The sequence below is a fragment of the Podarcis filfolensis genome (assembly GCF_964270895.1).
Source record: "Podarcis filfolensis genome assembly, chromosome: 8".
NCBI lineage: Eukaryota > Metazoa > Chordata > Lepidosauria > Squamata > Lacertidae > Podarcis > Podarcis filfolensis.
In genome coordinates, this window is record NC_139611.1 from 51,792,828 (window position 1) to 51,806,067 (window position 13,240).

At 45.2% G+C, this 13,240-nt stretch overlaps 1 protein-coding gene across 2 annotated transcripts in view; it reads right to left on the bottom strand.

The window, feature by feature from the left end:
- BBS2 (Bardet-Biedl syndrome 2) overlaps positions 1-13,035 on the bottom strand; it is a 22,683-nt gene extending 9,648 nt beyond the window's left edge. Inside the window, exons 1-10 of one of the 2 annotated variants that reach the window (XM_083624882.1) lie at positions 12,728-13,035; positions 10,727-10,954; positions 9,574-9,699; positions 8,458-8,520; positions 7,535-7,612; positions 6,049-6,153; positions 5,053-5,139; positions 4,259-4,394; positions 3,287-3,426; positions 1,351-1,498 (exon numbers count right to left, since the gene is read on the bottom strand). In XM_083624882.1, the coding sequence (XP_083481008.1) occupies positions 1,351-1,498; positions 3,287-3,426; positions 4,259-4,394; positions 5,053-5,139; positions 6,049-6,153; positions 7,535-7,612; positions 8,458-8,520; positions 9,574-9,699; positions 10,727-10,954; positions 12,728-12,844 (1,228 nt within the window). In that variant the 5' untranslated portion in view covers positions 12,845-13,035. Of the gene's footprint in view, positions 1-1,350; positions 1,499-3,286; positions 3,427-4,258; positions 4,395-5,052; positions 5,140-6,048; positions 6,154-7,534; positions 7,613-8,457; positions 8,521-9,573; positions 9,700-10,726; positions 10,955-12,192; positions 12,328-12,727 lie in introns of those variants that run through there. The other variant, XM_083624881.1, reaches the window with a different exon arrangement.
- Positions 13,036-13,240: the final 205 nt, after the last annotated feature.

The window sequence follows — 13,240 nt, forward strand, 5'->3', positions numbered from 1 at the left end:
TACAAAAGTACAATAGGAGCCACTGTTATTGGAATCCTTCATAATTACCAATTATTTTCTCTTCTTTCTCCAATACCTTCCAATCTTTGGGCTTGCAATAAATATACTAGCGCTTAGGTGATGAGGGTGTGTATGACCCAGATATTATTAACCTTCATAAAACAGACACCATACGAACACACTCCCCTTCAGGGTGCGATTCACAGCATCTAAGATTCACTGAAACTCTCCAGTGAGTATCAGAAAGACAGCAATAGCTATTTATTTAGAGTGCTTAAACATCCCTCTCCCAAGGCCTGAAGAGCTTCTCTAGGACAGGGCAGAAACAATTAAAGGGAACCAAAGGAGAAGCAGGGTCACTTTCTGCTTTTTTAGAGTGCTGATGTCCAAACATTTGCAGAGAAAAGAAAAAAGCAGGGCTATTCCAAGCCTTATGCCTTGTGCCATTTATGCCTTTTACCTTTTGGCATATATGCCTTGTGCCTTTTATGCCATATATGCCCCTTATGCCACCTAGTGCTAACCATATATCTTTGCAACGTGGGATGCCTCCCAAACAATCTTGCTTCTTGCCAAAGAGTAGTTCAGTGTAGTAAGGTTTCAGAACCCTGTATCTTCGAACACAAAAGGATGCTAAAAGCTTAAAATAATGAGCATTCTTCAGACCAAGTAGCCCAAATATATGTACCGCATTTTTCGCCCTATAGGACGCACTTTTTCCCCTCCAAAAATGAAGGGGAAATGTGTGTGCGTCCTATGGGGCGAATGCAGGCTTTCGCTGAAGCCTGGAGAGCGAGAGGGGTCAGTGCGCACCGACCCCTCTCGCTCTCCAGGCTTCAGGAAGCTCGCCGCAAGCTGTGAGAGAGCTGCGCGACTTCGCACAGCTCTCCCACGGCTTGCGGAGAGCTGCCTGCACCCAGAAGCCTGGGGCACGCTGAGCTCAGCGCCCCCGAGGTTTCGGGCTTCGCGCAGCTCTCCCACGGCTTGCGGAGAGCAGCCTGTTCTGGGGACTGGGGTCGGGGGAAGCTCGGGCTTCCCTCGCCCCAGCCCCACGCCTGGGGGGGAAATAATTTTTTTTCTTTATTTCCCCCCCAAAAAACTAGGTGCGCCCTATGGGCCGGTGCGCCCTATAGGGCGAAAAATACGATATATTCCATGTATGGTTAGCTGAGAAAGCTTAAAGGCTGAAAAGCTGCTCTTCCATGTATCATGGAGGCCTCCTGCATGCCAATCTGAGAAATGATCCAAACAGAAGGAAATATGCACCTCAGGACTGGAAAGAGCTGAAACAAGAGCTAGAAAGCATAGGTTAACCTATGGAAATAAGCTTTTGGACTAAGCCTTTCTCACCATTGGACGTGGAAATACATAATTCAACGTGAGCAGATTCACTATCTGAGCCCAGATTGACCGAGAGTGCTGTTTGGAGTTGAGTGTTTGCAGGAATCACACCCCTTTGTCCATCCATCTCATTCACTTGGGTGTTCAGTTCCACTTGCTGTAAAACATGATTCCAAATTCAACCATTTCAAAAGCTGGATTATTTGCGAGTGTAATTTCAGAAGTGATTAAACAAAACACATCCAAAACTGGATTACGTGTCCTGGAAAGGCATTGAATTGCAACAGCTTTCATTAGTATTCACAGAATATTTTAGCTTTGCTTCTATTTCTTTTACTGAGGCATATAGCTCTGACATCAGGGTTGGATGGTTATTAAAGCTGCCTTCTGGAGTTCCCCAAAGGAAATGTGAACCCAGGAAATGTAAACCCAGTCAATACTACCAAAAGTTGCTGCTTCTGATCTGCTGTTCTGCATCAACAACCCTTATTTAGATGGCCAGAAATTCCACATTTCTTTTTGGTGTTGGAATACTGGTCAATTGACCACCTGTTTCTCTGACTGCAGACAAATACAGTCATACCATGAATACACTTCGGGTTAGGCAAATTCGGGTTGCACTCCGCGGCGACCCAGAAGTAACAGAGCACGTTACTTCCGGGTTTCGCGGCGCACGCATGTGCAGACCATCAAAATGACATCACGCGCATGCGCAGAAGCGCCGAAACGTGACCCGTGCACGCGCAGACGCACGGACACAGGTTACGTTCGCTTCGGGATGCGATGCGAATGGGGCTCCGGAACGGATCCCGTTCGCATCCCGAGGTACCACTGTACTCCATGAAGTCACATATACCCTTGTGAAAGCAGCTGCCTGTTTCCTGGTGCATCATGAGGTGCATCATGTGGTCACTGGACAGCAACAGCAAGAATGCCCAGACCCAACCAATAAGTGATATCCTCTCTCTCTTCTCCACACACCCCCAACTCTCCATTAGGAGAAAGCACTCCTGTTCTGCAGCTGTCAGCAGAGAGCTTCTTCTGTCATCTCCTCTCCCTATTAAGCCATAAAAACCAACTTCTTCTTCTGACCTGACTATAACTGAAGTATCTCTGAATAGAGACAAGACCACAGAAAAGTTCAGGAGGAAGAATGAAGCAAAAGGACATGAGAGCCATTACAAGGACACAGGTCACCCAGTGTGTGTGGAAGGCAGGACTACTATCATAGTGTTCACTGCATTTGAGGTGGAGAGGAAGGCCTCCATGTGACCTGTAATAATGCTCTGTAATGTTTATGGGAGCCGCTGAGCACTGTCATTTTCTAGAATATGGCAGGTTTTGTTTATGTAATCATCAAATTCTGTTGTTTTTTTTTGTTTTGTTTTTTACTTTCTAAGAAAATAGTGCTAACATTCTATTATTTGACAACAACCCTGTTCACATGTAGTGGTAAGCCACAGTCAAAAACAAAACAATAGGTTACCCAGAACATGTACTGCTCAAATTGTGCCCACCCTGCTCCACTTTGTGGGGAGACAACAAAGGACAGCACTAGTTTAACGTTATGTGCAAATGAGGATTTGTAGTTTGTTTCTGTCCAAACATATGACCATGTTTTACTCTGCTTTGAAATGCTAAGTCAAGTTTAAACTGCTTATTAACCCCAGTTTAGCACTGGACTTGTGAGGTCTTAATTCACCTCCCTGATCAGCTAAATTTAATCAGTTGTTCTAGATGTTTTATCACTCATTCTCCAGTTCCTCTCTACAAAACAGGAAGAACGTCTAAATAAAGTAAGAGGCAGGGTCGTCTCTAATGTTGGAATACGGTAGATGATTAGTCGGTTCTCTTTTAAGTTGTACCCAACTGCTTGTGCTAGGGATAGTCAGGTTTTACTCTGAACTGCGATCAGAATCAGACCCTCCCACTCACTCAGTAATACCTTTGTGTTTTCTTCATAATTTCTTAACTCAAGCAGGAGATTTTGTTTCTTTTGACTAAGCTCTCTAATCAGGTCCTGGTCCACACTGGTGTCCATCAGTTTCCCCTTCATCTCTTGGCTAGCTGGCAGGTAGCCTCGCACTGCACAAAAGCAAAGCAAAAATATTTGCCGGGCTACCTAGAGGGGCTCTTGACAGAGAAAAGTTGTCACTACACAAGAACAACTCATTAGAAAAAAAGGAAAACTAAAACAACTCCTTTTGAAGTACAGAATTCATGGAAGTCAATGTATCAGTCCAAAGAACACCATCATAAAGCAAGCCCCTGTTCCAAAAAGGTAGCAGGCTGCAGACTTCATTTCCAACCCATTAAGTTCCTGCCCACTGCCACAATCACTCTGCAGTATGACAAGACCTGGTCCAAGGCCTCCCTCCCACACATGCAGAAAGTGAGAGACTCCAGTTAAAGAGCAGAAACAAAGTAAATAACATACAACTGCGTGGTATCCCCAAGTATCTTATGTATAATGTTTGCCTGCATAAACACAACCAGACTGTCAGCTAAATTTAGGTGTCACAGGAACCAATGCAGAAAGTTAATGGTGAGTTAATCTGTCCCATTGATTTCAGTGGGAGCTAAGTGCAAGTGCATCCAACTTGTGGGTTTTTTTTCCCCTCAACATGCTAAAGCATACAACTTGCAGCTGTGCACCAATGTTCCACACAGAAAACACAGGGATGAGTGCTTGCATGAAACAGCTGCATGCTGCAAGATCCAGTGTAAATTCTATCCAATTTCATCCCAAGTCCTCTGTACTCCCTAAGACTTAGAAAACTGGTTTTGGCAAGCTAGACAACATATCTGGTTGCTCTGGGAGCAACAAAACATTTCTAATTTAATACAAACAGTCACACAGTTCCAACTCATATTAGACAAAAGGCCTTAAACCTGCAAAGGGGATTGATGCTCTTACCTTCACCATCAACCGAACAGCAGATTAACTCTGTATTGCCATCCTTTCGATAATCACCCTGCACAATTCCTGCAATTGAGGAAGCAAAATTATCCTTGAAGATGACCTCTCCAGTTCTGTCACTACGTGCATCAACCTGTAACACAAAACATTCCCCAAGTCAGGATTAAAAGAAAATGAGGGGGTGAATTAACCATGTTAATTCTATCCAGAAGTAAGTCCTACCGGGTATAAATGAGACTCTTAGGCTTAGGACTGGAGCCTAAAATCCTTAATATCAAGGCTGCATGACTACCACAAAACATTGCCTGTAATAAAGAGCCTGAGAACCCCAAGTTTTAATGTATTTTTAAAAACCTCTAATTCACATTGTTATAGAGGAAAGGCTTTTTTAAAATGGGAAATTTCTGTTCAAAACTACATGTTTTACAGGGTTTCTAGGTATACAAAACTTCAATCAGTTCACATCAAAATCATTCCTGAGGGTCATTTGCCCTTCTGCATATGTACTTCAACAACTTTCCTCTTCATAATCTTTAACAAAAAATAGTCACTTTTTTGTAGGGGGGAAGCAGCCAAAAGAAAAAAAATCCATTTAAAAAGTCTATGAAGATTTGCCTACTACATATTCTAACAGCAGGAGATGATTTATCTAGCTACAAAATTCCAAACAATGCCAGCAGTATCTTGTAGTGGTCTCTGGCTAAGGCCTGGTGACATCTAGCTGGAAGGAAGCATCACACTCGTAAAAGGGAGGGAGAAGTGCATAAATGACAACTGTTGCATAAGCTCACCTTCCCGCTGGACCAGCCAGTGATCAGCTCACACACCCCGTCAGAGTTGATATCATATGCATGTATACTCATTGCCTGATTTTTAGACTGGAGGGAGGGGAAAATAAAACTATTAAGTCAAGCAAGTTCCTGGAACTAACTTTAAGCTTTTCACACATCTAATGGTGGGGAGCTGCTAATGTAGCATAGCAGCCAAGGCCAAGAGAAATCCTAGGTTCAAATTTTGCCAACTACTACAAGCTCACTGGGTAGCTCCAGACAAGCAGCACACATGCGCTCTCCTCCCCACCAACCAGACAGAGTGCTACTATCCTGCCCCACAGAGTTGACGCATGGATGACTGAGGTAACATATATAAAGTGCCTTGAACATTCAGAAAGGACTATACAAATGCACTGATAAATTATATAGCACTTCTCAAGTGTTCAAGTGCTCCATATGCATCATTTCATTCATCCCTACTGCAACTCTGTGGGGTAAGTCAGAGCTGCTGTGGTTACACTAACAGATATGCAAAGCTAAACTATTAATGTGTACAGTCATACCTCGGGTTGAAGTAGCTTCGGGTTGAGCGTTTTCAGGTTGCGCTCCACGGCGACCCGGAAGTAACAGAACGCGTTACTTCCAGGTTTCGCCGCTCGTGTGTGTAGATGCTCAAAATGACGTCACACGCATGTGCAGAAGCGGCAAATCGCGACCCACACAGACACAGGTTGCGTTCGCTTCAGGATGCGAACAGGGCTCCGGAACGGATCCTGTTCGCATCCAGAGGTACCACTGTATAAGCTAGACGGTTTTTTTAGTTACTTCACAAGATTTATATACCACTTGACTGTAATAAAAGTGTTATAATCCAACATAACATTTTCATGATGAACTTGACAAGCAGGCCTCAATAGCATTCATTCATTGCAACTGGATGCCCCCAAATGCCCCCCCACACACACACACATTTCTGACTTTACTCCTTCTTGTTTTCAGTGTGATCATACTAACTTTAATTCTCCAGTAGCGGGCTGTCCGATTATAAATGCCAACTGTTCCATTAGAAAGGGCATAGCCAAAATGACTGCTGCACATCGGGGTTAGCGCAGTAACAGTCTGGGAAAGGAAGGGAACAGTTTAGCAACACCTGCTACAGCAAAACAGTAAATAGTTGGATAAGCCAAACCACTTCTATCAACCTGATACCCTTCAGCTAAATTTGTAGGATATTGGCGCTATTCACATTCATTAACTAAGCTGTTTTGACAAGCCTATCACAGCAAGATTCAGTTTACAAATGCCAACAGTACATTCAAAATGCATTCTGCTGAGGCTAATTCTGCCAGGGTGGGCAACTTTTTCTTTTCCTGTCAGGCCCTGAGAGGTAGGAACATATACTGAGTCAAACCCCTGGGTCCACCTAGCTCAGCGTTGTCTACACTGACTGACAGAAGCTCTGCAGGATTTCAGGCAGGGGACATTCCCATCACTACCTGGAGATGCCAGGAATCAAATCTGGGACCTTCTATTTGGAAAGCAGTTGGTCTACCACAGAACCACAGCTTCTCCCCATGTAATCTGTTGGAGGCCACATGCCAACTGTATGCAGGGCCCAAGCCAAAAGTGGACAGGGACATTCCATTCCTCACCTGCTCTCCCCTCCTTCTCCCTTTCTCTCAATCTTCCCTCCATCTTTCTCCCTGCCTAGCTGGCTGCTGGGGAAAGAGACAGACTGCTCTTGCCATAAGTCTGATGGCTTGCAGCTCTTGAAACTAGACCACCCATTTTGTACTCTGCTGAGTTTGTTCTTTTTTTCAATCCCCATTTTAAATTGACTGAAAGCAGTTGTATTAGAATCATCTGAGTCAGACTCCAAGATGAGGGCCAACCCACTTGGGCTGCTTCTGAAAGAAAAGGCATATTGAATAAGGATCAGCTGCCAGTGGTTCCTGGGTCAAATCCAGCCCCCTGCTCCATCCTGATTACCAACTGAGATGCAATGACTTGCCTGGGGGAAGGGGTGTGAGAAGAACAGAGCTGTGAATCTTCCTCCAAAAAGGACAAGATTGCACCAAGCCACTTTGTAGTACAATGTCTTCCTAGGATGAAAGCTACATATCCAAACTCTCAAAGTAATACCTGCTCAGATCAGGCAAGTTTCCCACTTTGTTACCAACCTTGGGAGAGGGAACCAATCGAAGTAATGATGGGAATTTCCACCCCAAATCCCTTATTACTTTCCTCAATTAAGACCTCAGGCAAAGCAACTACCTGAAGGAGGTAGCATCAAAGGAGCCTGTTGAGGCAGGAATGATTACCATGGAAGTAATAAATAAAATAAGAATCTTAAAACACTTCTCATCTGTTTGAAGAAACTGTTCTAGAGTCAAAAATGGTGTGACCATCTTGTAATACCACATTCACATATTTCTCTTATCTTCCTATTCATATTAAATCCTTTGGCACATTTTTTTTCCAATTTACTATTTCCCTTTACCTCAGTCTCTGACATTTCTGCCACAATCTCATCTTCTTTAAAAACCCTAATGTCAAAATCCTCAGATCCAACGAGCAGCTAAACAAAAAAAAAAGAACAACAAACATTTAATACATGGTATCACCTTCCCACAAGAACCAGTCTCCCTGGCAAACCAACCCAGTCTTAGAAACCCAAGTCCAGAAATCTGAGCCCACTTTCTCTGCAGCTTTAAGAGCCTGTGTGTGCTACCTCATTTTACTCACATTTTTACTCTATTTTACTCAAAAGGACTGTCTACTCACATGGCTAATGTAATATGTGAGCTGGTATCTTCTAGATCATAGCTTCAGCAACTTCTTAAAACACTTAGGCTCTGAAATATATCCCTGATCTTGGCTGCAGCAACTTCTGGAAGTGGTCAGCTCAACATGAGGTTCATTACATCCATGAATGAAAGTGCAGTGCAAAGTAACTCATGACCAGACCCTAAGGTATTTAGGGAACCAATTTCTGGACAGAGTTCTTCACTGACCCTGAACTTTAAGTATTACAACCAATTATTAAAATACATGTCAGATCAGGAATGTCAGTTCTAACTACCAAACTGCACAGCACAGGTATAAGTATAACTTAGTGCATGAAAAATGTGGCTTTAGATTACAAGGATACACTCCCTTTGCCTAGGGAGAGATCAGTGGGGTGCTCTGCCCTCACATGCATGGCTCTTCCAGCAAGTCTGCTTGCATTCCTGCCCTGGGAAGGGGATAGGCTGGGAAAGTTGTTGAGACACACAGTTCAAAACATTACCACTAGGGGCGCCTCAGCAGGTCACATAAAGCAAGGGCCATAGATGCAAAATCTGCTTCTTCAAGAAAAGATATAAGCAAGTTCCTGCAACACACACACACACACACACACACACACAAAACAAAACCACTTACCTCTTTCTTTCCATCACCATCGAAGTCACACAATGCCAGGGAGCGGACATTGTCACCAGTGACCTATAATCAAAAATTTTAAAATGGCAGTGTCTCTACTTATTTAGCCTCACACTAATTCTTGTATTAACAGCACATTTTAAATGTTGCTAGCTAGTATCTTGGACTGAGTAAGGATTGAACATCCAGCAACAGTGTCTCTGCACAGCACAAGTATAGGCAAAGTCTTCCTTCCCAAAAGGGCTATAGGCAGAGCTTCCCTTTATTATACACAGCTACACACTGCAAGATACAGACAAAAGAGGTATTTAATCTCCACAAACCCCTTCTTTTTTCCTCTCTCTCTCTCTCTCTCTCTCTCTCACACACACACACACACACACGGATTAACAGCCACAGAGACTCTGTGAAGGTTCCCCTCTTCAACATTTCAGCCAGCTAATTTTCATGAGCACTAAGATGCATGGTGAAGTTTCCAGTAGTCTCCAGTAGCTATTCTTGGGAGGGGGTGGAAAGAGTATAAAGAGCCCACTGTCAGTGTCTCTACTTCATGGGTAGGCAAACTAAGGCCTGGGGGACAAATCTGGCCCAATCGCCTTCTAAATCCAACCCGCAGATGGTCCAGGAATCAGCATATTTTTACATGAGTAGAATGTGTGCTTTTATTTAAAATGCATCTCTGGGTTATTTGTGGGGCATAGGAATTCATTCATTTATTTTTTTCAGAATATAGTCCGCCCCCCCCCCCACAAGGTCTGAGGGACAGTGGACTGGCCCCCTGCTGAAAAAGTTTGCTTACCCTTGCTCTACTTGGCCAGGTGAAAGTAGCTAAGATGCATAATAAGGGAGAGTGGGCCACTTGGGGGGGAGAGGCTGGTGAAAAGCCCCAATGGGCTGGAAAAGCAGCTGCTAATGGAAAGGAGCTGCCATTTCCGTGCACAGGTTCTCTTACTGACTGGGCTCAGATGGGCTAAGGCCACTCCCCCTCAGAGAGGCCTTCAGTTCCACCAGAGGCGGTTTTAGGGTAGTGTGACTGGTTTGGCTACACTGGATGCTGTGCTGCACTAAGTGAAATATAAATATTGTCCAATACCAAAAACATAAAACTGCCCTCACCGTCCAGAAAAGGTCTTTTCCTTCATGATTAAAGCCTTGCAAGGAACAGTTCCCACCAATAATAGCAAGAGGTGAAGAAATATCTCCTAAGGTTCCAAGCACTATCGCGTTTGCTCCATCAGGTACCTTCAAAGAAAAAATATAGAAATATAGTAACTCTGCCCCCTCTGCAGACAATGCACAGAGAAGCATATTATGTAAACGAGAATGTTCAGAACCAGGCAATTTCAGGTTTCAAAAGAAAACAGTAAAATCTATGTTATATTAAATGATACATGGTAAAAAGGGAATCTTTAGGTACCGCAGCCTTAAGAGTGACTGTGAGTGACCATGTCATGCCCATGTTCTTGGGCTTAAACTCTCTGACTCCAGAGCGACAGCACAGCAATCCCCATTAAACTGTGTTTCAGAGGATTCCTAGGATCCCTTTGAAGTTTTTAGAGGGTTCCTAAGACAGACAATCAGTAATAGTGGACATTCTTCCCTGAAAACCTTATGCCCATAGCGACTAATATTATTTTTCAATGTACAACTACAGGGAGTGTACTGGATGTGTTGGGTGTGCGCTCAGTTCACACAGAGCAGCAGTGAGGCCCAAAAGGCCAGACTAGTGTTTTCTTTGAATGTATGCCTTAGATCAATGGTAGGGGAACATTTCTGGGGACCACGTACTAGTGGTGGGCAGAGCAAAAGGCAAGAAGCAGGCAGAAGAGGTACAACTCTTACCTTTGTATTGTGGGAACATCCCAGCCACACAAGAGGCTTCTACACACACCTTCCTCCATCCAGGCAAGCAAGAGGCATTGTAAAGGTTCAATTAACACATTCCAGCCAAAAATACTTAAAGGCGCAGCTCAGGACTAGTTAAGAGTGTGACCTTGAGAGAGTCTTAAGGGCTGGAGGGTCACAACTGGCCCCTGGGACTGAAATTCCTTACTCCTGCCTTAAACAATGTCTCCACAGTCTGTGCAACAAGTTGGAGTTTCTCAGCATACAAGTCAATGTGCAAAGTGTAGCCCAAAGACTGATTAAGTTTGAAAAACACTGGTCCAGTCCCACTGCATTCTATGAATAAATTCAAGTATTCAAACTGCTTAAACACTGAGGGCGGGAGGGCAGGGGGGAAAAGGACAAACAAGAGGAATTAACTTACCCCTGCATAAAACAAGTCAGCATTGTTGTGCACATCATATGCCAACAAACTGGTCCGTGTGCCAATGAGAAGGGAATCGCAGCCAAGGTCGGGGTTCAGCTGTCCTGCAGTTAAACAGCTGACTGCCTCATTAATGTTCAGAAGAGAAATATCAGCATCCTGGGCACTGGGCACTAAACGGTTTGCACCAATACGCTGGCCACGTGCATGAGGATTGTGAATAAAAACCTGGGGGTGGGGAGACAGAAATTTGAAAACAGTAAACAATGGTGTTGTTTTTTCATGATGCAAGAAGAGCCCCTCTGGATCAGACCAAAGGCCTGTCTAGTCCAACATTCTGTTTTCCACAAATGCCAAGCAGATACACTGATGGGAAGCCCACGTGCACGGAAATGAGGCAATAGCCCTCTCCAGCTGTTATTCCCCAGCAAGTGGCATTCAGAGACATACCTGGAAACAGCTTACAGACATCATTAGTTAATGGCAAAAATAAGGCACTCTAAATGTGCTCAGAGGTACCCACACCTTATAGAGTCACTTCATTGGGGACAGAAATAACCCCAACAGAAAGTTCCTTCTTCAAAACTGAACTCCCTTCCTAGCATCTCTGGGGCAGGGATAGGGAACACGTGGTCCTCCAGATGCTGTTAAGACTCCATCAGTCTCAAGCAGAGTGGTCAGTGGTTTGGGACGGAAGCTGTAGTTCAGCAATATCTGAAAGATCACAGCCGCTAGCATACATCTCTGTAAATGAATGTACATGAACACCAAGGCACTATAGTACATATCCTTAACACATTTGGCAAATTACAGCTGCTAAGGTGCATTTTGAAGTGCTTGGCAATTATGCTTTGGGGATGCATCTTTAACCTAAACAACATAAGATCTCGTTGGTTTTTAAATCAGGGCCACACAGGTGATTGCCAAGTAAATAAAAACGGCAGCACCAGGGAGATCTTGACAATGTGTAGCAGTTAAAAGAGATGGCATTCCTAAGTGATCTGTGGGATGATGTCAAGGCACTGTAGAGTAGTGGTTATACAGTGCTGGTCTAAGACTGGGGAGAAGCAGTTTCAATTCTCTCACTTGGCATGCTGATCACTGGCAAAGACTACTGTTAGTGATTTCACAGCACTTCCAGAACAGGGGCATAATAGCATACAACAGGTTGTTGAGAATTACAAATGGGATGCTGGCAACAGGTCTTTTTTCCTTACTGGATTTTGTTCAGAAAGGATAAACCCAAAATAATTTGAGGGTTGCGGGGGAGGGGGAATGACAAGGATGTTTTGGGAAGGAACATAATTCAGTGGTAAAGCATCTATCTGACGTGCATGCAAAAAAGCCCAGATTCAACCCCAGGCATCTATAGGTAGGGAAAAGGAACACTTCTGCCCGAAACCGAGAGTGACTGCCACTCAGCAGATACAAGACTGAGTTAGATGGACACAAAAGGTCTGACTCACGTAAGACTGCGTCCCACGTTCCTTTGTGGACACTATAAAATAAATATAGAAAGGTATGCTTAAGGAGCACCGATCCCTTAATAAACACTTGCCTGGAAGCCCAGGGACTCTAAATTCCATGACCTTAAAGCTACCCCCACACTTGAAAAGGGATAAGCTAGCCCTGCTGCATTTGGGACTCTCTTGCTCATCCTGCTGCGTGAGGCTCATGACTTCTGCCTCTGGCCCAAGTCCTGCCCACGGCCACCTAACAGGGTTGTTGCAGGAGGAAAATGGAAGGGAGGAATTGCATTCTGCCTTGCATTCCTCGAAACTGCACACACAGGGTACACATATATCAAGTACACGCTTTGCATTTTCTTCTGTGAAACAGCCGCGGGGCGGGGGGAGGTGGGCGTTTTTGCAGAATATGCGCCTACTGCACAGGCTTTCCAAAGGAAAAGGGCCATCCGAAACGGAGGAGCCTCGGCCGGGGGAAGTTAAGCCCCGCAGCCCGCACCACCCACCAGGCGGGGGGCGCCGGTCCTCGCGTTACCTTGCCGGCCTGCGTGGCCGCCGTCAGACACGGGTGGGTGCCGTCGTACTTGCCCACCGCCACCATGCGCGGCAGGATCTTGTGGTTCAGCTTGAGCGTGAAGACGGGCACCAGCATGGCGGCAGCGAAGGCAGGCCGAGCCGACCCAGACAAGAAGAGGGGCCGCCGCTGACAGGCCCGGTCGCGCTTGGCCGTAGCGTCACGACGTCGACGTGGCGGCCATGTTGGGCCGTTGCTATGGAAACGGCGGTCGCGAGCGAGAAGGGTGTGGGCGAGGCCCAGCTGACTCGTGGGTGGGGAGGGGGGCGCGCCTGGGCAGAAGGGCGAGGAGGTGGGGCTCCTCCTGCCGAGATCACAAAACCCTTATGCTAATCCATGGCGTCATCGCATATGGAATACCGTTTGCGGCCTCGAAAAGGCTGTTGTTCACAAGTGACGCTGACACCAAACCCCACACGCACACTAAGTAGAAAAATAGAAGCGTTGCCGCCGCACCACATGCACCATCCCCAC